Source organism: Photinus pyralis, unplaced genomic scaffold (assembly GCF_008802855.1).
Source record: "Photinus pyralis isolate 1611_PpyrPB1 unplaced genomic scaffold, Ppyr1.3 Ppyr1.4_LG8, whole genome shotgun sequence".
Taxonomy (NCBI): Eukaryota; Metazoa; Arthropoda; class Insecta; order Coleoptera; family Lampyridae; genus Photinus; species Photinus pyralis.
The window spans coordinates 9,989,428-10,015,614 of NW_022170819.1; the positions used below are offsets into that span (position 1 = coordinate 9,989,428).

The following is a 26,187-nucleotide window of genomic DNA, read 5'->3' on the forward strand; positions in this document are numbered from 1 at the left end:
TGTGACCACCGAACTCTCTTTGCGGTAAATAGGAGGAAAGCAAATTCTCATTCTTCTCAGTTCAAGAATCGACTCTATTGACAGTGTTCCCATTATATTCTCAGTTCAAACTCTGTCGCGCTTTATTTCCACGGGGTTAGGCTTCTTATAGTGTTTTTTATTCAATGCTATTAGGTATTTAGGTAATACTATCCGCTCCGCCCACTTTAAAATAAAGGCAATAATATATAGGTATATATAGAGAGCAATTTTGGTTTTGGTTAAAGTCTAAAGTCACTAAAATCTAAATATTCTGTAGTATTCAGTATTCACTATTCAGTGAGTGATCAGTGTTGGCAGTCAACGATTTGACTATTCGGCATCGATCGGCAATTCGCTACATTGATGCCCAAAATAACAAATAGGTATCAGGTACTGAGGTGAGGTACCTGCGTCCTGCCTTTCACGAAATAACGAAAATAAGAATTTTAAAAACAGGAATTTTTTTTGTCCATAACTTTTGATTGAGACGTCTAAGGCTTTCACAACATTCTAGTTTTCAAGGCATTCTTTTACCGTAGATTTATAACTCTTTTTTAGCGCATAGTCACAAAAATAAAAAATGCGCTATTGTGACCACTGTCCGGTCGTCTGTCCGTCCCTACGGCGCTGTGTCGCTACTAGATCTTTACCTTAAGAGCTTATCGTTCTACTTTTTGCGCTCTTTTGGCCCTAGGAAGGTTTTCAAGCCATCTAAAAGAGGTCACTTGGTCTTTCCAAGGGGTTCTACACCCGTTTTCAAACCTTTCTTCATGTTCAATGTTTTTAAAATGTTTCTACACTCACCAAATGGATCTATGAGAAAGGCAGGCGCTGTTTTGAAAAAAGTAGCAGCGCAGCATAGCCGCATATAATTCCAAATGGCGTCTATTTTATACCCGTGCAGCGCCAAGATATTACTCACCCCTCGTGGTGGAGGCACTCAACGGACGCGTCTCCGGGTGGCGGATAGGGGGACCTTCATACATGCACCTGACTGATCGCGTGCTTCGGTGGGGTGGTGAAGATTATAAGTGGCTCGTCGGAGCTGAAACCCGACAAAGGTCTCTTTCATTCGAGAAGGGGCTGACCGCCAAGGCTTGGACAAGCGGCTATGCCCACAGATCAGACCGCTATACTCGTGGGAATTCTATGAACAATAATTCCAGCAAACCCTCTTTTTCTGGGCTCTTCGTGAGAAGGGACCAACAAAGTTAGAAATTTGACGTTAACGTTCTGTTGCTGCAGCAGTTCGTGGTTAAATATAAAGAAATCGACGCAACGTCAACGTAGTTTATAAATAACGTTTTACAAATCCCTTATATTTAACCAAAACTAATGAGAGTAGTATTGACGCACCTTATATATGTCAACACCTTGTATACAATTCATCATGGTGCGATTTGAAAAATTGAATTTATAACCTCACTTTAATCAAACATGGTCAAATCCAAAGCCAAAAAAGCAGAGAAAACCAAAGTGAAATTAAAAACCGCCCTAAAGCATAAAACGAAATTTCTCCCCAAAGGCGGAAATGTCACGAAGACTGACTTCAAAATCAAACCGATCGTCATACAGACACAGCTCAAGGAGAAGAGTACGGAACAACCGCTTTCCAAGCGAAACTTAACGTTTAAGGTAACAGCCCCACCGACTCCCCCTCACTAACATCCGACTCGTAGGAGCTGCTGACACGTCTCAACCACCACAACGTCAACGTTAAATCGTCGGGATGTGACGATCTCTCCGAGCTGATCAAGTCGACCGACCCCCAGCTTGTCGAAGTGCAGTTACACGTTTTACTGCAGGGGGTGTCGAAACTGCTGTTGGACAGAGAGGCGAAAGTTCGTCGTTTGGCCGTGCAGCTCATCGGCGATATTCTCGCGAAGGTGAGCGGGTTTCGGGTAGTGGAAGCAAACCACCTTATGTACCCTTTACCCACACCTGGGTAAGAGCATGTAAGAGTTCCAAACAGCTTCTAAAAGCTTCCAAGAATCTATAAAAGTCTTCTAAAGGCTTTTTAACAGTCTCTATGGTCACCAAAGGTTTTTCTCTGAGACATTCCAAACGTCTTCTACGCCCTAGGGGCTTTGAGATAGATTTTTAGGTTCTTTGTAATTAAAAAAGCCTTTAAAAACCTTTTAGAGTGTTTAAACTTTTCTTGATGGGCTTTTTAAGACCTTATATGAGTTTGCAAAGGCTTTTTAAAGGCCTGTTAAATTTTTTAAGAACCTGTAATGGTATAAGCGTCTCTATGAGCCTTCAAAGATTGTCAGTGCTCCAAGGTCTAGAGACTTAGAGAGCCTTTAATAGAATTAGAGTTGTCTTGAAGAACCTTTAAGGTCTTCTATGAGCTTGTAAAGGCTTTTTTGAGTCTATTAAGGTTGTGAAGAGCCTTAAAACTAGCTTTGTAAATTTCTTTCTACATGCAGATATACAGATACTGCACTTCCCACATTAGTCGTTTCGGAACAAGATCGCTTGCTTCCATGACACATCCCACAAAAGCACACATGTGCGCCTACACACCGAGATCGCGTGTTTACTAATGCAATCCTCGCAGGTGTCCTTGATTAAACTCGAGCCGTTCTTCGAGATACTGATAATGTACACCGTCTGCGCGATGACACATCTCGACGTCGGCGTGCAAGAGGATTCCCTACTGATAATCGACGCGTTCCTGAAGAACATCCCGTCGCTAATCGCCAAGCACTATCTGCGACTGTTCCCCAATTTTCTTAGGCTTATCTCGAAACTGCGCAGCGAATCGAACCCGTCGCGCACGCTCACGCTCAACCTGCAGGGCTCGTCGACGAGCATTCGATGGCGCATTAACGTGCTGAGTAGGCTGGAGGGTATTCTGAAGGCGATCGTTGACGGAAGAGCGAGAGGGAAGGAGGAGACGGTCGGCGGTGGTGGCGGACCGAACGTGGAAAGGGTCGCGTTCGGTTATTGGAAGTTCGGAGGGGGCGCGCAAAGGAGCGAGGGTAGCGTTTCGGAGCATTTGGACGTGCTGATACCGTTGCTGAACGAAGCCTGGGTCGAGGCGCTGCCGAAACCGGATAAACAGGAAGAGGAGGGTAGGTAATTTGATTTGTTTTGTTTCAGTAGACTCTGTTGTCGTGCGATGGGTGGTGGGTTCAGGTGGGGAGTGGACAATGTGCGCATGCGAATATTCAATTCCAGGTCGCGCATGCGCAGAGCTGAAACATTGATGACTGCGCACCTAGGTCACGCTTGCCCAGTACCAACTACACTTTTGAATCGAAAACCTCACCGCAATTTCTTCATTTCAGAAAATACAATTATCAACAACGACACTGCGTCCATTCTGCGTTGCACCCTGGGCATTTTTCATCTATTCTGGGAATTGTTGCACGAATCGGATAAGCAATTGGTATCCTTCGCCTTGTCGACAACCACCGCCTTTAAACTCCCGTTTTAGGGCCAGAAACTGCTGACCAATGACAATCAGAAGTATTTCAGCCACGTCTTCTCGTTCTTCCCCTACGCGCAGAAAGACGCGCAGACCGGTAAGATTAAGGGAAGAAAGAGGCCGCAGGTGGTGGTCGATGCGAATAACGATCCGAAATGCATCGGGGAGAATCTGGTAATATGCTACATGTTTTCGGCGCTCTACAAAAACCTGACGAACAAGAATTTGGCGGAGAGGGCCGCGCAGGTTGTCTCGTATCTGAACGGTGCGCCCCCGCCCGTTTCCGGTCCCAGTGCTTAAATGTGTATTTTGCAGTGTGCCTGATGAACCGGAATTACGTGCGCGGTGGAAACGTGGACGTTCTGCTCAAAACGCTCCGCGTGATTTTCTTCGAGAATTCGAGCAGTTGGGCTAAGCGCAAGATTAATCTCGATCTTCTGCTAGGTGGCGTCGTTCACTTTTACGCGCACAATCAGCTGAGCGTCGAGGTCAACGTTGAGATAATCAAGTTGCTCGCGAACGTTGTTCACTTGTCTACTCTGAACGGGTTGGTGGCGTACAGGGCGTGGCTGCGCGATTTGCCTAAACTGCTGTGCGAGTCCACCATTTCATTGGAAGTGGTCGACTGTCTCTCTCTGTTGTCGCGTATGGCGAGCGAGGAGTTCGGGGACGCACTCGCAGCTTTGCTGCCACAAATCTTCGGTGGGTATGTCCTGGCGTGCACATCCTTCTAATGTTTAGTTTTAGAAAATTTGCCCAAAATTGAGATTAAAGGGGCGGGGCTGTATCCGCCTCGTTTTCAGATTGTGAACATGTTCGCACTAGTGCCTCACATTTCACAAGCTGACCTGGCGCTCGTTGAACATGTGGCAACGAGCCTGGAAGACGGCAAACTGTCTAGGCATATTAGGGACGTGTTCCGTGAACGGGACGGGCTATCTGCACATTTATGAGTTATCTGCAATAAATTTATTTAAACTTTGCAATTATTATTACATCTTGTACAAAGGTCGAAGTGCCTAACAGAATATTATATTTAGCAACGTAAGACAGCGGAGGCGGCCGCGGTGCCCCTTTTCCTACTTTCGGGCCCTGAGCAGAGCGAGGTGTCTCGAACCGAATTTTCATCACTTTCTTTTCTAGCGGTTGGATGGACAGTACTTGATCGTCCGTGCCCATCAGTCGAAAGCGTGATTCGCCTTGCGCAAGTTTGAAGAATTCTTGGATGGAGCTCTCCTCGCCTTCGGTAAGGTCTTGCGAAAACTTTTTGGTGACCTCTTTCTTCTTCGGAGATGCTACACCTGATGTGATCGCTCCCTCTAACTCGCAGAGTTGGACGATTGTAAGCGCCAGGGGAGCCGGCGATGTGTTGTTAACCTAGACGTAACAAATTGCCAATGTTGATTCAAGTTTTCTACTTCCTCTATCGTTTTGGTGACATCATTCGAGTTCGACGAGTGCATAAGTAAAAATTGGGTGGGAGAAAGGCGTTCGAGGCAACCCTACGTAACGTAAGCCCGTAACGCGAAATTCTTACCAAGGCGAAATATGTGAGTGGTGGTCACCTTTGAAAGTTCCAACCCAAAGCCGTATAACCGCTTTATATAAACGAATCGTTATCCGCACAACCGGAAAATTCTGTCCCAAGCCAAGGTTAGTAGAGAGAGTATGTTGCCTCGTAACTTTAGAGAGACGCGTCATCGAGAATCTGGAAGTCCCATTTGATTGGTGTTAAAATTTTCGTTGAGTTTGACAGTTATATTTGAACTGTGTAAGTACTTAATTGTCAGACAGTGCTGAAGACTCTATAACGAATACTTATTATAATTCGATTGAATACTTACTGTTACTTAAGTAGGTATCAATAATAGGGTATTAGATGCCGGATGGAAATCTTTGTGACGTTGTTATATGCAATAGCAGCTCCAACAAATCGAAAGCAAATGGATTAGCAGATTCAGTTTTTTGCTTTTCCAAAAGCATATTCGTGTATTACAAAAAGAATGGGTTTTAAAGAGCAATGGAAAGGGGAACCTGAACCCCGTATGCAATAGACTGTGCAGTCTGCATTTCCCGGCCGAAGACTATGAAGATGAAATGTAAGCTATTTTGAATAAAGTGTGTTTAATACTTCGCTAGCATGTTTTTTTCTATGCAATGCAGGAACTTTTCAGCACATCCATGTAAAGTAGATACCATTTTGCATTTTTTGAATTTGCTCTGTTGTTGTGTTAATAATTAATTTTTATGATGTGGACAAAATGGGATTCTGGGTGACGTCATTCGCGTATTTTAATACTGAACGTTTATTGGCTGAAAGTTACGAGGCAACCTACTTTCTCTATTAACCTTGGTCCCAAGGAGCATTTTAGAGAGGATCACGTGGCGGCCACCAATTCAATTAACAATATTAAAAGCTATTACCAAAATTCAATGAATAAAGAATACCAGGAAGGAGAATATCAACAATATACGTGCGACCGCGATGGCTATTGCAAATGGCGGATAATAGTTTCCTGTTCCAGTGGCGTACCTACCTTACAGTTGTAAAAGGATACAATTATAAAGAATTTTACACGAAAACAATATAAACCCCCATGTGTCTACTCCGCCTATGACTTTTGTTTAACTAACCTCAAACTACATTCCGATAAAAAATTTGTAAATTTACATGTACTATGTAAAAATAATATTGGTATCAATACTTACACATGAAATGTAATTCCCAAACTTTTATTTTTTTCGGTTTTGGAGCAACCACAAGCACAACAACTAACCATTATTTTTATGTCACTGCAACAACTACAACAAAAATGACTCATAAGTGGCTTTTGCAAATGGCCGACTTCCGTCGCACTTTCTCTCGTATACAACTTGATTAATGCTCCTTCCTGGTATTCTTTATTCATTGCCAAAATTACTGCCGCCACGCGGTGGTTACCAAAATGGAGAACACCCTTGTGGTGGTAGCCACGCTTCGGTCACGTGCTTGGATAATGGCCGCTTAGACCATATAGTACATGGACTGCTATTAGCCCTATGCTTTCAATACAAAATGGGTGGTCACGGATAGAGGGCACTGTAGTCGTGGGTATGTGAATCTCAGGGTAAACTAAAGTCGTGTAAACACCACTCGGAGCGCGTAAAGAGTAGCTTTTATAGTAACCGCGTATTACGGGAAGCTTTAAATACTCTTGATTATCTTCTATACGTCCGCAAATAAGAATAGGTTTGCTTTTTCTGCCATTAGGCATTTAATTAATTGACGTTTGTTAATTTATAGGTTGACAGCGTCAAATCGTGTCTCAACGGACAATTTCGGACAGACTCGTTTACCCTGAAACGCACATACCCAGGTGATGTCCTTGACCATATTTTAGTTACAATTAGCAGTCCATGTACTATATGGTCTAAGAATGGCCGCCACTAAAACATAACTGCGTTCCTACCGCATACCTACTTGGTTATTGGCTTGTTATTTTTCGTGCAGTTCCAAATCTGTCAAGAAAGTACCGGGAACATCAACATATAGAAATGACGGGGAATGGTTAATTTTGTAACATTTTTTTTGCCTGCTCTTAATTTATTTAACGTTTCGATTTGTGATCTTTATTTAGTATTCTTGCGCTAATGTATATTCAAAATCGTTACGCCATCTAGATATCTTCTTTAGTCACTAGTATAAGGTACTTATTTTCGTAGAGGAGTTCTTTTACCTTGGCTCTTTGTTTTCCTTCTACTTGCTATAGTTATTAGTGTCGCCGACCGAGGTCGCGCAGTATCTACCATGGTATTTCTAATGCTATCCCCTTGCCTGCGTAGTTTAAGTTCTCTTTCTTTTCAGTGAAGTTTCTGCCGTCGAGTTGATTAGAAGTAAATGTCTCTTGGTACGTCATTACTCTTACTGGCTTCGTGTCACACCTGATAACAGGCATTAGTGTTTTGACTTTACCATAATTATCTTTGGAGCGGTTCTTTCTTTCTCTTTCATGTCTTAGTGACTCCATCGAAACGTTTTTACCGATTAGTATTTTGCATTTTACCAATATTGTTACATTATTACGCAGCATTCTTTTCCCATTACCTACGTGTGTTTTTTACGGCTTTGTTTTCCTTACCTTTCTCTCCTCTCCTTCTTGTCGTTATTTCTTTTGGATTACCTTTACGTTTGACCTACTTGTGTGTTTACGCATTACCGACGCAGTACGTGGATGATTTGGCATTTTTATTTGGACGCGCCATTTTCGCGCATGGAGGTTTCTACATTACCGGCTGGGAAAATTCCACTTTAATTCTACCAAACAACAGAATTTGCTCGTATTAGCTCGTTTGCATCTTGAATTATAATTATATTGTTTTGCTACTTAGTTATTACTTAATCACTTTTATGCTGTTATACCCGGACTATAGTCGTAGTCGATCAAAATTTTGCTTTTGCTAATGCAAAGTCATTCGAAGTATTGATTTTTTTTTAGTATTAATTACAGTAATTATATCCGATTTACCTACTTAGTGTCAAACGTTAGCATTGCTATTTCGCAACACGTTTTGTGCAGCGTTTTATTTCTTGTTTGTGTTGTTGTCTGTTACCGATTTGCAGAACCCGCCCTTTTTGGGCTCAACAAGCCCTTTGCGACCCGTAGTTCAAAAGGTAAATTTTGAAATTTTGGTCGATTGCTTGATTCAACGTTTGATTACATATGGGTTTTCGATACAATCGAATTGTAATTATTACATTTGCTTGGTAGCTAATGTTGTTTATATAAGGCAGGAACAACAAAGGTACGGGGTTGGATTTTCTCCAATTGCCAGTTGGATTCTCCTTGTAAAGGGTCACCGCAACAAGAAACTCGGATAGTGAAACGCTTGACCAATAAGATCGACCTCTTGCATTACCCACCAGTTAAATGGGATTTCTCGTTGAAAATTAATTTCGAAAAATGGTTGACGCAGGAACAAACCGTACCAGGCTTCCTTTGATTTAATTAGTTGAATTTGATTTATTCGCAGTGCAATTTATGGTTAGCAAATCAAAGCTAGAATTAATTGCCTTTAACTTTTTTACTGGTAGCCGTTTGGTTCATAATTTTGTTCATATTTCATACAATTAACTTAGATGCACGAATTTGTTTAATAAATTAGCTTTGTTATCGTAACTTGTTACTCTAAGTACGCCTTCTTGTTAGTCATTTGCTTTATACGAAAAAAAGGCTCCGATAATACAACGAATTTTACGCCAAAACCAATTCGCACAATATTTACGGTTACAAATAAATTCGCTTATCGCTTTCACCACGCAATGAGGTTCTCCTTTTTTTTGCACAAACGAACCACGTGTTATTAATTTACTTATAATGGTAACTCGCAACAAATTGAAAGGGCACCTATGTCGTCAAGATCGTGGTACGTTCTACGGTTGCGAACCCAAGATTCTCTTCGAAGATGCCGCTCTCCCACCAGATTTTCACTTATGTACTTCGCCGAATCCCAAATACGAAAACGACCTTTTGTGCAAAGCATGCCCCCAATACAAATCCCGCATTTTCATCACGTGCGCGACTTGTTGAAAAACGGAACGCAACTTTTGATGTCTGTGAGATCGTGGCAACACTGTGACGTTTTCACTTTTATCTACTTGAGCACTAGTTTCTCATCTTAACGTGCTTTTTTTTCTCGAATTAAAGTTCTGTTGCGGGGGTGTACAATCCTTATGGTTTTTTGTGTGCCGTACAGGTCAATCGCTTATTTTTGTTGTTTTTGCGAATAAGTAACTTAACACCGGAAGTTAGTAATAATCTTGGCAGCGTAAAATACTACACTGCCTCGTTTAATTGATTTGTCCTCGACCGCGCATGTGTTGTGTGAACTACGTCTTTGACACCAGAACCTATAATAATGATGGGTCAACGTGTATGTGAATTTCATTTCTTTGTAACGTAAAGTGTTGGTTGTATTAGAATTACCTATTGGATGTTTAAATTTTGTTTAAATAATTGCCTTTTGATCTGTCTATTTTATTGTTCAGTTAGTAAATTAAGGAACATGTGAAATTAATTTGGTGAATGGTTTGTTAAGTTATCCCTTGTAAATACGGCCGTTGCGATAAGAAGTCTCGTTATCGCTGTGTAAGCTAATTATAGTGCAGATAAGCAGAGGTTTTTTTCGCCGACGTAAACACAGATGGTTCGGAAAGCGAGTTTGTTTTAAATAGAAGAGACGGACGTTAATCGGAGATTTTTATGGTTTGATGGACGTTGAAAAGTAACCGTTTATTGTTTTTGTGATTGGCGGTTTTCCTGTATTTTGAGTATATGACCGGATAATGTAGTAATTCCGATTGGCCATTCCCAGAAACCCAGATTTCCACTGGAGCAGTAATACGATGCAAAACGAATGCCCGAAAAACTCCACATCTTTTACCCAATACTTGACGTTCTAGGGGTAAGATTTAGATTTGAGTTCTACTACGGCCAAAACCCGATGATTGTTCGCTCTGAGTGTCACGCTGGCTCAAAATCGAATGCTTTCAAAAATCTCCTCCGGATTAATCCCTACCTATCTTTTTTAATTGATTACCGCCCCAAAATTACAAGAGAGCTAGGGCCATAACTCAAAATCAGTAGTGTTGGTCACGTAGACCTAAATAAAGCAATATAATGCCGGACAGAGTGACTCCAAAGACTATAATTTGATTGGTTAAGAACCCCCACAACTACTTATCTCTGTTTTGGCCGAAGCACTCCTTCACTTACCTCGATCGAGCAGTCGGAGAATCCCCCATGCGCCGCTTCCAGTCGACACACGCGGAACTCGGGCGCGATGGTGAAGCTAGCGTTCGCGCCTTCCCCGCCGACGACCAATGGCCAGACTGTGTCGCCGGCGCGTATTTCGAAATACTCGATCATCTACGGCCAAGTTTATGTGTCACTTTGACATCAGTCACGCAAATGCGTCGTAAATCATTTCTAACGCGCGCCCCCTTCGGGGTCGCTTCCAAAAGGTTCGAGTCGATCGGGTTCCACCCCGGTTTGGATCCCCTGGGTACGATGAGCAAGAATCGGTCCAATGTCGGTCCCGGCGATTACGATCTTGAGCGGCCGCCGAAGCAAACCGGTTCGGGTTGGAAGTGCAAGGTCGAAACGGAGGAGTTCTCCAAGAATTTAGGTTTTAGAAACGCAGAGGTGCTCGAAGAAAGGAGGTTTCGTCGCACCTGTGGAGGTCCCGGTTGCTACGACATCCCAGACAGCGTGTTCGCGAGGCAGTCCGCGTCGTGCAAGAAGAACGTAAGCTTCGGCGTCCGCGCGAGGTTTCCGAGGGAATCGAGGGCGATTATTCCGCCTCCGGGTACGTACAACGTCTCGACGCCGCCGGAGCGTCGGCAGTTCAGCGCGCGTCCCTCGTTCGAGCGCGACGGCTTCGTGAACCGTTTCAAGAGTGCGGATAAGCCGTGGACCAAACCGCCTAACCTGTACACTCCGGTGGATAGAGGTTCCCTTCGCGCTCTGATGGATAAGGTCGTCTCCAAAAGGGGCCCCTACGATCTTTTCACGGGGCCGAGGGACGACTCCACCATAAAAAACCACTTCGCCCCTCCCACGTTTAAGGGACCGATCAACTTCTTCAACGTCTACCCCGCTGAGCTGGACGTCTTCCTCAACCACCCCCGAAACCAAACGCGCGGTCGATTTTTGAACGAGAAGAGGTTCGGAATTGCGACAATGAGGCACATGATCGACGATCCCACCCAAGTGAGACGTGATCCGGACGACCCGAGCCCGTGCACCTACGACATCTCGAGGTACCCCACCCGCACACGTCTACTATCTCACTTTATTTTACAGACCGAGAGTGTGGCGGAAGAGTCTTCACCCGTTCAATCAATCGGTGACGTATGCCCGCCCTCCGATTCCCTGGAGGATTTTTCCGGGCGTTGGCCGATACAACCCCAAGCACGGGACGTGCCCCAAATCCAAGAGGCAGTCGTGGGTTTTCAAGTCGAAAACCGGCCGCACCGAGTACAAGGCGGTCGAATATAATTCCTTCTAAGTACCTTTTTTGTTCGATCCGGCCTGAAGGTTAGGGGCAGTTTTAGGATACGCTCCGGTGGTAGGCTGACGTCCAAGTTCGGCAGACTAAAGCAGCCGGTGGGCGAGACATGGGTGGCGGTTGGTCTAATCCATTGGTCTAAAATAAAATTTGATGCTTTAGAAGTCCAGGTTTGTGATCTACCTGATATGTTGTGTAGCGAGATGATCTTTCTGGAGGAGGTGCCGATCAGGACAGTCCCGAAGTCGATTTGTTGACTGCTGAGGTTGTGAACGAAGCTGGGCCTGGTTGCCTGGCAATCCGCCACGAAGTAGAGCTTTTCGGGGCTTCTTACACTGAGAAAGTAAATTGATTTAGTGTAAAACTGCAAGGCTTACAATTGGGAGCTGGAGTAGGAGATTGTGCAGCAAAACTTCGCGGTGATACGGAAGGGGTCTACGAGTTTTGAAGCCTCAACTTCAGCGGGGTATAGATCGGAAGTTTCAATGACAATAGCACTACGATCAATTTCAAATTCGGGCGGCTCCACCGTCGGTGCTTTTTTCTTCTGCTGCAAGTACCACTCGTCCAATTTCTTCTGAAGCAGCTGGCGTGCTTTTAACTCGGTGGCTGTCTCCGTCACCAACTCCTTGGGGAGCTCAGGTCGCGCTACCAGTGTCAGCTTGAGCCTTTCGCCTGCTTTGAGGAGGCCGCAACTAGGTTCAACGCTAATCCCAGACGTATCACCGACAATTTTAAAACGCGCCTCGAACTCCATGTGACTCTTGCAGGCGGAGCGCTTCCTCTCATAACCGCACACGCAGCTGGCGCCCTCAATGCCAGACTGCGCGCGCAATTCGATGCCCATGAGTGAGTACGACCCGCAAGGGGTATCTGGAAAGGTGACCCACTGGTGCGACAAGTCGCACAACGGCGCAACCACTTGCGCTCGCACCGATATCGCATTTCCCCGAAGATTCACTTCCGATTCCACCGACGGATAGTGGAGATCCTCCAAGGAGGCGTCGAACACCAATGGCGCATCCGCAACAAAATTCTCAACCCGTCCCGCTAACACGAGAAACTCGATCATCATCTCCACCAAGGGCTCGACGGACTCTCGCTCCAACTCACTACGCACCGCTTGCACCGCCCTCTTGATGCGTCTGTAGGAAAACCTCTGAGTACGACCACCTCCGACGGAGCTCCGAGTGCGCGAACTCACCGACTTTAACTCGCCGATCGCGCCCAGACCTTTGAGCGTCTCCACTGTCAAACCGTAGCCAAAGGAGTCGCCCGGTTCAGGACTGAAAGCCATCGTGAGCGTTTTGGTCTCGAACGGCCGGAGCTCTCCAAACCCGCAGTCGGGCGACACCTGAATGGTCTAAGGAAACGTTAGGCGATTGCGCACTCCGGAGGTTACCTCGGGTAAATCGACGAATCCGTAGACTTGGAAGACGTGGGAGTTGTTCGTGAGATTGAGCGTGGTGTAGACAGTTTCGGCCGTGGTGCAGACGCCCATGTCGATCACCGAACTGCCGAAGCGCATGTCGTCGCACGAGATCGTCAGCCCGTTCGCCTCGGTCAGTATTGAGGTGACCACCATCTTGCAAGGTGGCACCTTCGACGACAGGCACACGTAGACCGGAAATTCCAATATCCGCGTTTCGGGCGTGTAAAATTTGGTTTCCATCATTTCCGACCTGATGGTGTGTGGAAAGAATATCCTAGCTGTACAGAAGGGGGGAGTTTACCTCGGAATTAACTTCACGTAGTAAGTGTTGACACTCTCCGCCTGGATGATTATGTTGTTAGCGTTGGTGAGGAGATGCTTGGCCAAGCTCGAAGGGAATTTGACCTCGAGTCCATGGGGCAGATGAGCAGTATTGCGGATGTTGAAGTTGAGCTGGTAGACGGAGTTGAACACGCAAGTGCCGAAATCGAGCGTGAGCGGTGCAACTTCAATAAACGGCCCACTGATCTCTGCTGAGAGCTCCAGTTCCTGTAGAAGACAAAGCAAAATTCGAGATATAATTGTAAAGGTCCCTTTAGGATTCCCAAAAAATCTAATTTTAAGAATTAGAAAAGAAGTTTTTATTTGTGTTGACGTCGAACTAGATGATCAGTGTGGTATTGCCCTGTATGTGTCGACTAACCGTTTATGTTCTCGACCTCGTACAATTCCGATTCCTCGCTGTATCATGTGGCTTCCTCCCTCTCTCTCGTGCCCGTTGCTCGGCGGTGCATAAGCAATACGAGAAGGGGGGTCCACTAATTAACTTTCCTTCTGTTTAGAATGTGGTTCTGTTTGTTATAATTGACATTGACATTAATACTACTTGCGTTTTTTCTTGTTAAATCAATAGGAGCCGATGCCATTTTGATGTTTTTTATGTACATGCAATTTATCATTTTAGGGGTTGTTTTATTTGACCTAAATTGAATCGTAGATGTATTTGATATGCTTTGTATTGTCAGGTTTGGATAACACAACGTAGATAGAAGTTATAATTGTACCACCCAGTCCTAGCCGACTACTACCGAAATTCAACAGTAGTGCGATACGTCCGTTACTTCGAAATAAAAGATGGCTCTGCTTATATTCTTTTTTCCCTATCTTAGCCTACTTTACGTATAGGGTAACTAAAAATTGCAGTGCCGGGTTGAGGAGTCTCTAAAAAAATGACATATTCTAAATGCTCTTTTATTATAAGAGGGCGAGCCAACTGAACCGGAGGGCTTGAATTTATGTCGATAGACGAATCGACCCTTATCTAATGGTTGATATCGTGTTTAAGGGATCTCGTCGCTCTAAGACTCCAGTTGAAAGATGGCAGAGGACGAGCAGACACTAAGTATTGGGGGTAAAACGTATTATTATAATGACAAAATAGAGTAGACGCCATTACTTTTGCAAAACGAGAATATAATGTGCGAGGAGATTGAAGCTTAGGATAAAATACTAGTGAGGTTATAAGTTAGAGTGCTAGTTAGGTTAGGTGAGAAATATTGTATCAGGAGAATATGATGTGTAAGGAGGTTAAGGTTAGTATAAAGTTATAGTGAGGTTAGGGTAGAGTGCTAGTTAGGTTAGGTCAGAAATCATGTATCAGGAGAATATGATGTGCCAGGAGGTTAAGGTTAGTATAAAGTTATAGTGAGGTTAGAGTGCTAGTTAGGTTATGTCAGAAATCATGTATCAGGAGAATATGATGTGCGAGGAGGTTAAGGTTAGGATAAAGTATTAGTGAGGTTAGGTTATAGTGCTAGTTAGGTTACTTGAGAAATCTTGTATCAGGAGAATATAATGTGCGAGGAGGTGGTTGAAGGACCTAACCTAACTAGCATTCTAACCTAACCTCACTCATACCTTAAAATAACTCTCAATCATCTCCTCGCACATTATGTTCTCCTGATACTAGGTTTTTCACCTAACCTAACTAGCACTCGAACCTAACCTTACTAATAATTTATACTAACCTTCAATCTCCTTCCACATTATATTCTCCTGATACAAGATTTCTCACCTAACCTAACACTAATCTAACTACAGTAATACTTTAATCTAATCTTTAACCACCTCCTCGCACATTATATTCTCCTGATACAAAATTTCTCAGCCAACCTAATTTTGCGAGGAGGTGATCGAAGATTATGTTAAAGTATGAGTGAGGTTAGGTTAGTGTGATAGTTAGGTCAGGTGAGAAATCCTGTATCAGGAGAATATAATGTGCGAGGAGGTGATTGAAGGTTATTTTAAAGTAGGAGTGAGGTTAGGTTAGAGGGTTAGTTTAGGTCAAGTGAGAAATCCTGTATCAGGAGAATATAATGTGCGAGGTGATTGAAGGTTATTTTAAGGTATGATTGAGGTTAGGTTTGAATGCTAGTTAGGTTTGGTGAGAAATCTTGTATCAGGAGAATATAATGTGCGAGGAGGTGGTTGAAGGTTATTTTAAAGTAATAATAATAATAAAGGTCTTTATTGTCGTTTCCTGCCATGCAAGATATAAAAGATACACAGAATAGATATAACAAACAAAAAAAGGAAAAGACAATCTTGAGGCGCAGTTCAAAAAATGTTTGTTCTTCCACTGAACCTCAGTTAGAGAAGTAGACATAATAGAAAAAAAAATAGATATCAGAGTATAGCAAAAAAAACTTAAATTAAAATAAAACAATCCTACACAAACAATTCATTGACACCTACACGCGTCACATTAGAATTTGTCACTGATGAAGTATGAGTGAGGTTAGGTTAGAATGCTACTTAAGTTAGGTCAGAAATCATGTATCAGGAGAATACGATGTGCAAGGAGGTTAAGGTTATGATAAAGTTATAGTGAGGTTAGGTTAGAGTGCTAGTTAGGTTAGATCAGAAATCATGTATCAGGAGAATATGATGTGCGAGGAGGTTAAGGTTGGGATACAGTCATAGTGAGGTTAGGTTATAGTGCTAGTTAGGTTAGGTCAAAAATCATGTATCAGGAGAATATGATGTGCGAGGAGGTTAAGGTTAGGATAAAGTATTAGTGAGGTTAAGTTAGAGTGTTAGTTAGGTTAGGTGAGAAATCTTGTATCAGGAGAATATAATGTGCGAGGAGGTTGAAGGTTAGGATAAAGCATTCGTGAGATTAAGTCAGAGTGCTTGTTAGGTTAGGTGAGAAATACTGTATCAGGAGAATATAATGTGCGAGGAGGTGGTTGAAGGACCTAACCTAACTAGCAATCTAACCTAACCTCACTCATATCTTAAAATAACTCTCAATCACCTCCTCGCACATTATGTTCTTTTGATACAAGATTTCTCACCTAACCTAACTAGCAGTCGAACCTAACCTCACTAATACTTTATGCTAACCTTCAATCTCCTTCCACATTACATTCTCCTGATACAAGATTTCTCACCTAACCTAACTAACACTCTAATCTAACTACATTATTACTTTAATCAAATCTTTAACCACCTGCTCGCCCATTATATTCTCCTGATACAAAATTTCTCAGCTAACCTAATTTTGCGAGGAGGTGATCGAAGATTATGTTAAAGTATGAGTGAGGTTAGGTTAGAGTGATAGGTCAAGTGAGAAATCCTGTATCAGAATATAATGTGCGAGGAGGTGATTGAAGGTTATTTTATGGTATGAGTGAGGTTAGGTTAGAATGCTAGTTAGGTTAGGTGAGAAAGCTTGTATCAGGGGAATATAATGTGCGAGGAGATTGAAGGTTACCATAAAGTATTAGTGAGGTTAGGTTAGAGCGCTAGTTAGGTTAGGTGAGAAATCTTGTATCAGAAGTGTATAATGTGCGGGGATGTGGTTAAACGACGTATCATAACTAAAACTCAAACCTAACCTTTCTAAGGCTTAATCTACGCTTCTAATACCTCCTCGCACATCATATTCTCTATTCGCTTGATCCGGGTGCCAGCGCACAGCGAAATAGGGGACAACGAAGGGAAGACGTGCTGGCTCGCGTAGGCAGTGGTGGGGTCTTCGTTGAGCTTACTTTAGGAATTGGTCCCTAGGTTTTCAGAGTCAGGATTTAAGATTTAGTGACCAGTTCATTCAAGGTTCAGTAGCAACAAGGAATGGTCCGGGCCCTTTCTAACAGGACCCTATGCCAAATCTGGGTTTTCTAAACTTCTATCACCTGCATAAGGGCTTGTGGAGTGCAGGTTCTGTGGCGAGGTAGATGAAACTACCGAGCATATGGTCTGCCAATGTGATGCCTTGACAAGAGACAAGTCATCAGCTCTTTGGCTACAGTTATCTGGAACCGAGGAGGCCGAAGCAACCTAGGCTAAACATGGTTCTATCTTTTATTAAGAAGATCGGGATCTGAACCTGTTTGCGAAGGAAAGGGGCCGTGCACTTCCTAACCCAACGCATAGGCAACTGTTTCTCTGACAATTCATTCTAACTAAACGCCTAGGCATTGTCTCAACTCTTTAGGTTAGATGGTCCACTTCACTCATCAATTGAACGTCAAGGTTCCATATCAATTCAGGATGCCCTAATTGTGCTTACTTGAGCATTTTCTGCCCCTAGTGGCTGTCTCGGCTCATTATGTTCCCCTAATGATGGCGTATGTGCCCGCTCTTTTCTCTTTTATCCCTTAACTGAACGCCTAGGCGCATTGACGTCCACCCAATGATAATGAATGTGCTTCCATTGTGTTTTCCACGCTTCTTCTCACCAATTCACTCTCTAACTCAATACCTAGGCGTCGCGTCGACTCCTGTTGGACCATGAAGATGTGGATTTCGTACAGATTCAGGATGTCCCCTTAATTATAGCGTAGGTATTCGCTCTTATTTAGCCTCTTCTTCCGATTCAATCAATGCCTTGCCCCCCACTTATCGACCCCATGGTACTTTCCTAATGAGAGTTGTGCATTTTGCGCTGATCCGCCGCCTAATTGACCACCTGGGTGTCATTCCACTTGGAAATGTGGATCAGATTGTGTAGGACTTATGTCGAACTCACCTTCGTCTAGCTAAAATTGAGCCTGCTCGCTTATTTGAAGCTTTCAGTTAGGTCGAAATATGAAGTTCATTATCGACGAGGATTGATAAGAATAGTATTTACTCGTTGATCGCGGAAACGTGTCGCACCGCGCGCGTAACGCATCTATAAATAGTTAAAAGAAAGAAAAATATGTTGGCCTTTGGCCAAACCAAATCGACACACACACACACGCATTCGTAAACATATGTCACAGCCCACTTAAGATTTCTTACAAAAATTGTAAACCTCGTCGTCGGAGCGGCGTCACCTTGGCCTCTTTAACGTCGCGCGCTCCGCGATCTCGACCGTTGGCGTAGTGTCCAGTCCGCCGACCTACTAAACCAGTGCAACAATTTACTTCTACCTGAACACCAGGTCACCAAAATGGCGAATCTTCTGCTGCTGGTCTTGCTGGTGCGCGGAGGTGAGTGCCCCAGGTGCGCGCCCTCGTAACCGACGCCCTCCTCGTTTCAGGTCAAGCGTTGTTATGCTACGAGTGCACCGAGGCCACCAACCCGGACTGTCGACATCGGATCGCGAACGTGCAAAGTGTCATGTGCAGGCAACCCTCCGACGTGTGCGTCGTGCACAGGACGCCGCCCGCCGGTAAGCTACACGGGCTTGTCGAATAATCTACACGTCGACTTTTAGTACTTAACGTGGAGGAATACGGGGCTAACATGACGATGAAGGTGATACGAGGGTGCAAGTTTAAGGACTACTGCCAGTACGTGAGGGAGTTCAGCGCGCGATGCACTACGTGTACCACTGACCTTTGCAATTTCGCGGCTTCGAGTCCGACGCCGACTGCATTAGTGCCAATTTGTATTTCTGCCTTTTTATTTATTATAGTCTGAAGTATTTTTGCAGAATTTTTTGGCAGAACTTCCGTTACGCAACACAAATAGCTCAGTCGGGTGCTAGTGGTGCGTTACGGAAGTGGTACGATCTACAGAAAAGGTAAAACTACTTTTCAAAGATTCTGTTTAGTGCCGCACCTTGGCACAGTAATTTTTATGTGCGAGTGACTGGTAGTTCGCTTTTGGTCATTATCGGCACAAGTGATCTTACGCATTGGCTTTTTGCATTGAGCTGTAGCGACAAAGGTTTCTTGGTAGTAACCACGAATGCAGTGGACTGAAATTAGTGCTGAGTTAGTGCTTGGGGGTGTCTCTTTTTCGCATTTGGGTATTTTCAACGCTTTACTGCCTTACTGCTATGCGAGATAGTTTTAATTCGACTCCGAGAACCAACCTGTTAACGTTAACAGACGTCGTCGTATGTGTGAGGTTACTGCTTCCACCCTTTAGGCTCTATTTTTATGTGAGCATTCGGGTCAGCCCTAGACTTCGGCGACATAGCACGTCACATTTTGAAAACCTCGGCTTTGTGTCGCATTCGCTCAAATTCGCCTCTTCTACGAGGGGTTGTTGTTCCCAAGTCTCCTTTTTCACTCAATCCGGTCCCACACATTCTCGTCATCCAACCCCTTTTTTGTCCCGCCTTCTAAGTCACATTCTCCTTGGTTTTCCTCGCCACCTTTTCCCCTCCACCTGCATTTGGCTTACCCTTCTTCAGTTACGCAAACTGACAGTTTTTACTCATCCATATTCTCAGGTCCACTTCATAATAGTCACATACGACAGGTAGAATTGAAAAATACACATGTTATTTCTTCATTTTTGTATTTAAAGGTGAAACCTCCCCATTCGTAAGGTCCATGTCGTTATTCCCACAGCCATCGCCCGAACTTCAAACACCTGCATTCGTTATCTTGCACGTGGCGTTGTTAGTAAACAAGGCCAATTAATTTGTCCAAAAACGCATTTTTACAAAGGAACTGACCAGAAAAAACTTTAATCTTAGGGCGAAATTACGATTAAATGGTCCCTTATTTATGCGTTTTAAAATTTATGATATTCGCTAAGTATAACAATTTCAAGCGTTTACAATCCGCCCAAAACCGCCCCGTTTATTTCTTCATTTTGGATTTAAAGGTGAAACCTCCCCCATTCATAAGGTCCATATCGTTATTCCCACAGCCATCGCCTGAACTTCAAACACCTGCATTCGTTATCTTGCACGTGGCGTTGTTAGTGAACAAGGCCAATTAATTTGTCCAAAAACGCATTTTTACAAAAGAACTGACCAGAAAAAACTTATACCTTAGGTCGAAATTACGATTAAATGGCCCCTTATTTATGCGTTTTAAAATTTATGATATTCGCTAAGTATAACAATTTCAAGCGTTTACAATCCGCCCAAAACCGCCACGTTTATTTCTTCATTTTGGATTTAAAGGTGAAACCTTCCCCATTCGTAAGGTCCATGTCGTTATTCCCACAGCCATCGCCCGAACTTCAAACACCTGCCTTCGTTATCTTGCACGTGGCGTTGTTAGTAAACAAGGCCAATTAATTGTGTCCAAAAACGCATTTTTACAAGGGAACTGACCAGAAAAACTTTAATCTTAGGTCGAAATTACGATTAAATGGTCCCTTATTTATGCGTTTTAAAATTTATGATATTCGCTAAGTAACAATTTCAAGCGTTTACAATCCGCCCAAAACAGCCCCGTTTATTTCTGCATTTTTGTATTTAAAGGTGAAACCTCCCCCATTCGTAAGGTCCATGTCGTTATTCCCACAGCCATCGCCCGAACTTCAAACACCTGCCTTCGTTATCTTGCACGTGGCGTTGTTAGTAACAAGGCCAATTAATTTGTCCAAAAACGCATTTTTACAAAGAACTGACCAGAAAAAACTTTAATCTTAGGTCGAAATTACGATTAAATGGTCCCTTATTTATGCGTTTTAAAATTTATGATATTCGCTAAGTAACAATTTCAAGCGTTTACAATCCGCCCAAAACAGCCCCGTTTATTTCTGCATTTTTGTATTTAAAGGTGAAACCTCCCCCATTCGTAAGGTCCATGTCGTTATTCCCACAGCCATCGCCCGAACTTCAAACACCTGCCTTCGTTATCTTGCACGTGGCGTTGTTAGTAAACAAGGCCAATTAATTTGTCCAAAAACGCATTTTTACAAGGGAACTGACCAGAAAAAACTTTAATCTTAGGTCGAAATTACGATTAAATGGTCCCTTATTTATGCGTTTTAAAATTTATGATATTCGCTAAGTAACAATTTCAAGCGTTTACAATCCGCCCAAAAACGCCCCGTTTATTTCTTCATTTTTGTATTTAAAGGTGAAACCTCCCCCATTCGTAAGGTCCATGTCGTTATTCCCACAGCCATCGCCTGAACTTCAAACACCTGCATTCGTTATCTTGCACGTGGCGTTGTTAGTAAACAAGGTCAATTAATTTGTCCAAAAACGCATTTTTACAAAAGAACTGACCAGAGAAAACTTTAATGTTAGGTCGAAATTACGATTAAATGGTCCCTTATTTATGCGTTTTAAAATTTATGATATTCGCTAAGTAACAATTTCAAGCGTTTACAATCCGCCCAAAAACGCCCCGTTTATTTCTTCATTTTTGTATTTAAAGGTGAAACCTCCCCCATTCGTAAGGTCCATGTCGTTATTCCCACAGCGATCGCCCGAACTTCAAACACCTGCATTCGTTATCTTGCACGTGGCGTTGTTAGTAAACAAGGTTAATTTTTTTGTCCAAAGACGCCTTTTTACAAAAGAACTGACCAGAGAAAACGTTTACCTTACGTCGAAATTACGATTAAATGGCCCCTTATTTATGCGTTTTAAAATGTATGATACTCACTAAGTATAAAAATTTCAATTAAATTACTAAATTTACAATTAAAAAAACTTACATTAAAATGACAATTTAACAAATTTTCCGATTCTGTCTATTTAAAATAAATTTCCTCTCATCGAATAAATGGAAACATTTTACATACAGGAGAGCTTTGCTGTTATTTCCAATGCGCGCACCGGAATTACGTTAACAACACGTAAATTTTCAACTACAGGGTGGCTCGCTCCCATCTTCGGCATACGACCCCTCCCTCCTCCCAACAGTATATTTCTTCCAATCGCTTCCTACGAGTACTTTCCTCCGACACTCCGCTCTTAAAATATGAAGAATTACAATTAACCACGATAAGGGGTCAAGGAGAATGACTATGGTTGGAAGAAATGAATTCTTTTCCTTGAGATAAACCAGTTCTTCCCCACCCTCCATTCTGATAAGGAGTAACGGAGTAGGGAGATAGTTGATAGGAAACAGGTGCTTGCGTTGATACTTTTAATTAGAATACTATGAAAGATAATTTCTAACCTCCCCCGCCACTCCCACTGATCTCGAAGTTGCCTTTATGGGTATAGGAACAATTTTCTAAAAGCTTTTGGTTTTAAAACGATTTTAATAGACCATGAAAAGGTTTAGTAACTTGGCTTCAAGTTTCCGAATTTTTTTCCATTTTTACCAATGTTCCGCAGTATGGAAATATCAATTTGGGTTTTAAAAGGCAGCAGATGCGCTAATTAATCGCCTTGAAACGTTTTACCGGTTGCCGTTTAATTCAAATTTTATTATCGCCCCGTGTACAAGATAGGAGCAAATTTGTTTAATAAAATTGTTTTTTTAACGCAACTAACCAATTAAAGTATAAATAAATAAATAGATAAATATATAGGGCCGACGCCCGGTGCTAATTCAAAAAGTCACTAGATTGGAAAAAGTCACTAGAAAAGTAATTAGGGGTTTCAAACTCGACCGGCGGGCTTCTAAATCAAAAATTCACTAGATTTGTCTACTAGCAAAGTAACTAGGTTCGAAAATCCCCTATATTACTTAGTAACTTTAGTAAGGATTTTAGCCTAGTGTGATTTAGAATCGGACCTACATTATCTAGACACAGAACCACTTTTAACTTTGAACCGAACCCACACAGTAGAGTTTCAAACACTTTTATAGTGAAAAATCTAGCGACTTTTTCATTAAGAAACCAGCCCGCCGAGTTTCAAACCCCTAGTTACTTTTCTGGTGACTTTTCCTAATCTAGTGATTTTCTAGTGACTTTTTGAGTTAGCATCGGCCCTATATTGCTACTAAGAAGGAAGGGGGGGGGGGGGGGAGTTAAGAATTAATTTTATCTCTCATTGTATTCTAATTAAAGGTCTCAACGAAAGGAACCGTTTTCTACCAACTACTGCCCTTCTTTCTGTCCTCTTATCATAGTACGGGGTGGAGGGGAAGAAGAGTGGAACGAGTTTTATCCTTCATGGTACTCTAATGAAAGGTCTCAACGAAAGGAATTAATTTCTACCAACCATAGCCCTCCTCCTCGACCTCTTATCGTGATCGGGTATATTCCCTTATACCTCAAGAACGGATTGTCGGAATAGGGTACTCACAAAGGGCGATTGAGACGTCTGCAAGAAATATATTCATTGGTCGATGTCAAAACAAAAGCTATTTCGGTAAAAAAATGCGCTTTATCTGCACAAGAGTTGCGCACAATTTATACTTGTTTAGATTCTTTAAGTTCCACACAACCAACTGCAGTTTAATCTGAGATAATGGCCCCTGCAGTCGAAATTGGGTTGGTATTACTGAATCGACCCCGTACCAAAACTTTTACTTTTTTGGAAACTGGGAACCTACTGTGAAGCATGGGCAGTATGGAACAAAAGTACACACTAAATGGAAGAGAAATACTACCTGACTCCCGACGTGTTTAAGCGTCTCCTCCTCGTGCTCGAAGACCTCGATGAGGTAGCGCTCGTGGTAAAATCCTACGTAGTCAATATTTTGAAAACGCACCGTGACCTTCACGTTACTCCGACGTGGCAAATTCAGGCAATAAGCCTCAAATACAAACGGCGCAAAAACGTTGCTCAGGCATCGCTCGACCAAGCGCTGGACGTCGTCCACGACAATGAACTCCCCCTCGTCTAACTCCTCCGACTCTCCCTCTCCGTTACCGGGAACCTCTTGACATTCTTCAAGCTCGCACACGCTTTCCTCAACGACAGGGGAGTGACGAATCAGCACCTTACAATCCTTACTCCCGTAGTTCACAATCTGCGATTACCCAGTGAGGCACAACTTCCCACCGTTTTCGCCTACCTTTAGCCGCCTACTCGCCGGCGCACTTTTCGCCTCCCAAATTGGCCGGCTGGGAAAGCGAAGTACGGCCGGTTCGATTCCGACCAAGACGTACGCCGGAACGCAGATGATCGGGAGGGAGAACTGCGCCACGCCTTGGGCGTGATGCGTGAGGAATATTGCCTCGGCTCGCAGAACCGTCGCGACCTCCTCCGGATGGAAGGTAAAGATCAAGTCGACGAACATGCCAGGCAGCAACCTTTGCACGCCCACGGCCTCAACCTCGATCAAATTCGTCGGCTCCATTTTGATGAAGCGGAACGAGCACTTCTTCGTCACGCATCCCCCGTTGTAAACCCGAATCTTCCTAGGGTAGTCGTGTCCATTTTGGAAGCTCTGCAAGAAACAGATGAGTGGGAACACGACAGATGGTGAAGAAGACCTGGTAGACAAGCCTCTTGGGTTTAGTGAAGAAACCCCGATCCGCCGGGTAGACCTTGTCACTCTGCTTCTTTGCCTCGAAGAGGAGCAGCTCCAATTCCTTTCGCTCGAACTCGTCGATTTGGTCCAGGATATCGCCCATGCTTTGTTTGTGGCCGGCTTTCACTTTTGGCCGCTCGTTCGTGTTTGGTATGAGCGGGAGGAGCAGACCACGCACTTCCACGCGCCTGGGGGGCGCTTGTTCAGACAAGTGGCATGGAGATGGGGGCCGTTCTGGTGGTTCGACGTACACCTGGACTTCCTCACTTTGCCTCAGGACGACTGAGTCACGTGGGGGAACTGCTGAGGGCAACACAGAATGGATGCGCTTCCTCTTCTTAAGCCGTTTCGGTTGCCATTTGCGAGGAGGCTTCAGCTCGGTCAGCAACTTCCTGATAATGTGTAAAATTCGCTGACCCTTGCTCTTCCTCTGGGTGTGGCGAATTTTTCTGTACGCCAAAACTTTCTGGACGGGCTTGCAGTCGGCTCTGAGACGGCTTATGTCGACTTGTAAGGTACGTCGAAGATCATCGAGCACTTCTTCGCGTAGCTCCCTCTCACGTAGCTCACGTTCTTTCTTGTGGCACAAGAAGACTCGCCGTGCTTCGGCAATTTTCGATCTAATCACATCGACATCACGGTCAAGCCTCCCACGCGTCTCCTCTTGGAGCCGCTCACGTTGCAGTCTCGCCCATTTCTTCTGCAGCACACTCAGCTCGCGCGCCTTTTTCACCAGTTCTGCGGGAGTCGGCGGCGGCTTCTCGGGTTTTATCCAGCACTCTGTGCATCTGCAATAGAACCTTTTGCGTACGTATTCGGCCGGCGCCTTGACCTCAGTTCGTACCAAACGCGTGAACTCTTCGGAATTGAGGAAATCTCTGACGAAGTTAAGCAAGTCTTCCTCGCGGCGAACTTCTTCACTTAAATTGTTTGCAGCCATACTTTGCCCTGACGTTATGTAAATTGCTAGTAGCCACCTATGATTAAAAAGAAGATATCGAAACCAAATACGAGTGTTTTATGTTCTCCTAATACACAAATACCTCCCAAAAATGTGGCAGGAGGTAAAGAAAGAAAAACATTAACAACTTCGCCCAACCTCCCTTATCTGTGATCGTATAACGCCCAAACAAGGGTAATAAGAGAGCTAAAAGTTATTCGAGTATATTTTATGCTACCCTGATCTCAGTAAATGCACTAAAATAAAAACTTAAGAGCACTGTACTTGCGATGCCAACGCGTTACGCGCTTCTGAGTTCAATTTATTCCTAGGTCCTGCATTTCTGTGCTCCTTGTATACAGAGCTTTTTTAGAAAGTTTATCAGGAGAATATAAGAATGAGAAGTATATCAAAGCTTATTTGAGGATTCGACCAGCCCAAACCTATTCCTTCAATCGACACGAACTTTTAACCACCTCCTACCAGAACTGTACAATATAAAACTTTGTCAGGGGTGCAGAAGTACCTATCCGAATATCGCGTTCTCACGAAAAAAGTACAATGCAGTATCGCATTATGATCTCCTGATATTCTCACGTACAGCATTAGTGATATAGGGAAAAATGCTCTCCTAATACAAAAATTCTATCCTATCAATGGATCAGGAGAGTCGACAAAAGCGCAAGAGGTAGAAAAAATGTCCGATACAATCTTGCACGGAGAGTCTTACAAAAATTTATGTATCAGA

General features: G+C 43.5%; 5 protein-coding genes across 5 annotated transcripts in view; 4 read left to right on the plus strand and 1 right to left on the minus strand.

Annotated features, from left to right (window-relative positions):
* The first annotated feature begins 1,319 nt into the window (after positions 1 to 1,319).
* On the plus strand, positions 1,320 to 4,436 carry LOC116177581 (testis-expressed protein 10). The gene is made up of 7 exons (XM_031496592.1): positions 1,320 to 1,656; positions 1,701 to 1,907; positions 2,582 to 3,098; positions 3,315 to 3,415; positions 3,464 to 3,719; positions 3,770 to 4,156; positions 4,202 to 4,436. Exons 1-7 carry the CDS (start codon positions 1,459 to 1,461, stop codon positions 4,405 to 4,407), a joined length of 1,872 nt encoding a protein of 623 aa, XP_031352452.1. The 5' UTR covers positions 1,320 to 1,458; the 3' UTR covers positions 4,408 to 4,436.
* Positions 4,423 to 25,439, minus strand: LOC116178374 (cilia- and flagella-associated protein 74-like). The gene is made up of 11 exons (XM_031497856.1): positions 24,462 to 25,439; positions 24,041 to 24,415; positions 23,633 to 23,995; positions 13,234 to 13,481; positions 12,903 to 13,182; positions 12,705 to 12,863; positions 11,878 to 12,659; positions 11,684 to 11,835; positions 11,505 to 11,638; positions 10,207 to 10,359; positions 4,423 to 4,831 (listed from the first exon to the last, which is right to left on the minus strand). Exons 1-11 carry the CDS (start codon positions 25,437 to 25,439, stop codon positions 4,424 to 4,426), a joined length of 4,032 nt encoding a protein of 1,343 aa, XP_031353716.1. The 3' UTR covers position 4,423.
* On the plus strand, positions 10,366 to 11,517 carry LOC116177585 (lymphocyte expansion molecule-like). Its single transcript, XM_031496598.1, has 2 exons — positions 10,366 to 11,252; positions 11,296 to 11,517. The coding sequence occupies exons 1-2, from the start codon at positions 10,402 to 10,404 to the stop codon at positions 11,498 to 11,500; spliced, it is 1,056 nt and encodes a 351-aa protein (XP_031352458.1). The 5' UTR covers positions 10,366 to 10,401; the 3' UTR covers positions 11,501 to 11,517.
* LOC116177586 (CD59 glycoprotein) lies at positions 18,075 to 18,848 on the plus strand. Its single transcript, XM_031496600.1, has 3 exons — positions 18,075 to 18,409; positions 18,460 to 18,591; positions 18,637 to 18,848. The coding sequence occupies exons 1-3, from the start codon at positions 18,370 to 18,372 to the stop codon at positions 18,840 to 18,842; spliced, it is 378 nt and encodes a 125-aa protein (XP_031352460.1). The 5' UTR covers positions 18,075 to 18,369; the 3' UTR covers positions 18,843 to 18,848.
* LOC116177584 (facilitated trehalose transporter Tret1-like) overlaps positions 18,930 to 26,187 on the plus strand; it is a 38,832-nt gene continuing 31,574 nt past the window's right edge. Inside the window, exon 1 of the mRNA XM_031496597.1 lies at positions 18,930 to 18,945. The gene's annotated coding sequence lies outside the window, so the exon portion shown is untranslated. The remainder of the gene's footprint in view (positions 18,946 to 26,187) is intronic.

Bases quoted from the DNA above. Each gene is read 5' to 3' on its own strand.
- LOC116177581 (XM_031496592.1), top strand. From the start codon at position 1,459: ATGGTCAAATCCAAAGCCAAAAAAGCAGAGAAAACCAAAGTGAAATTA. The intron at 1,908-2,581 runs GTGAGCGGGTTT...CAATCCTCGCAG, and splicing joins TCGGCGATATTCTCGCGAAG to GTGTCCTTGATTAAACTCGA. The intron at 3,099-3,314 runs GTAGGTAATTTG...TCTTCATTTCAG, and splicing joins GGATAAACAGGAAGAGGAGG to AAAATACAATTATCAACAAC.
- LOC116177585 (XM_031496598.1), top strand. From the start codon at position 10,402: ATGCGTCGTAAATCATTTCTAACGCGCGCCCCCTTCGGGGTCGCTTCC. The intron at 11,253-11,295 runs GTACCCCACCCG...TTTATTTTACAG, and splicing joins TGCACCTACGACATCTCGAG to ACCGAGAGTGTGGCGGAAGA.
- LOC116177586 (XM_031496600.1), top strand. From the start codon at position 18,370: ATGGCGAATCTTCTGCTGCTGGTCTTGCTGGTGCGCGGAG. The intron at 18,410-18,459 runs GTGAGTGCCCCA...TCCTCGTTTCAG, and splicing joins GGTCTTGCTGGTGCGCGGAG to GTCAAGCGTTGTTATGCTAC. The intron at 18,592-18,636 runs GTAAGCTACACG...GTCGACTTTTAG, and splicing joins GCACAGGACGCCGCCCGCCG to TACTTAACGTGGAGGAATAC.
- LOC116178374 (XM_031497856.1), bottom strand. From the start codon at position 25,439: ATGGCTGCAAACAATTTAAGTGAAGAAGTTCGCCGCGAGGAAGACTTG. The intron at 13,183-13,233 runs GTAAACTCCCCC...ACACACCATCAG, and splicing joins TACGTGAAGTTAATTCCGAG to GTCGGAAATGATGGAAACCA. The intron at 12,660-12,704 runs GTGAGTTCGCGC...GGTCGTACTCAG, and splicing joins CGATCGGCGAGTTAAAGTCG to AGGTTTTCCTACAGACGCAT.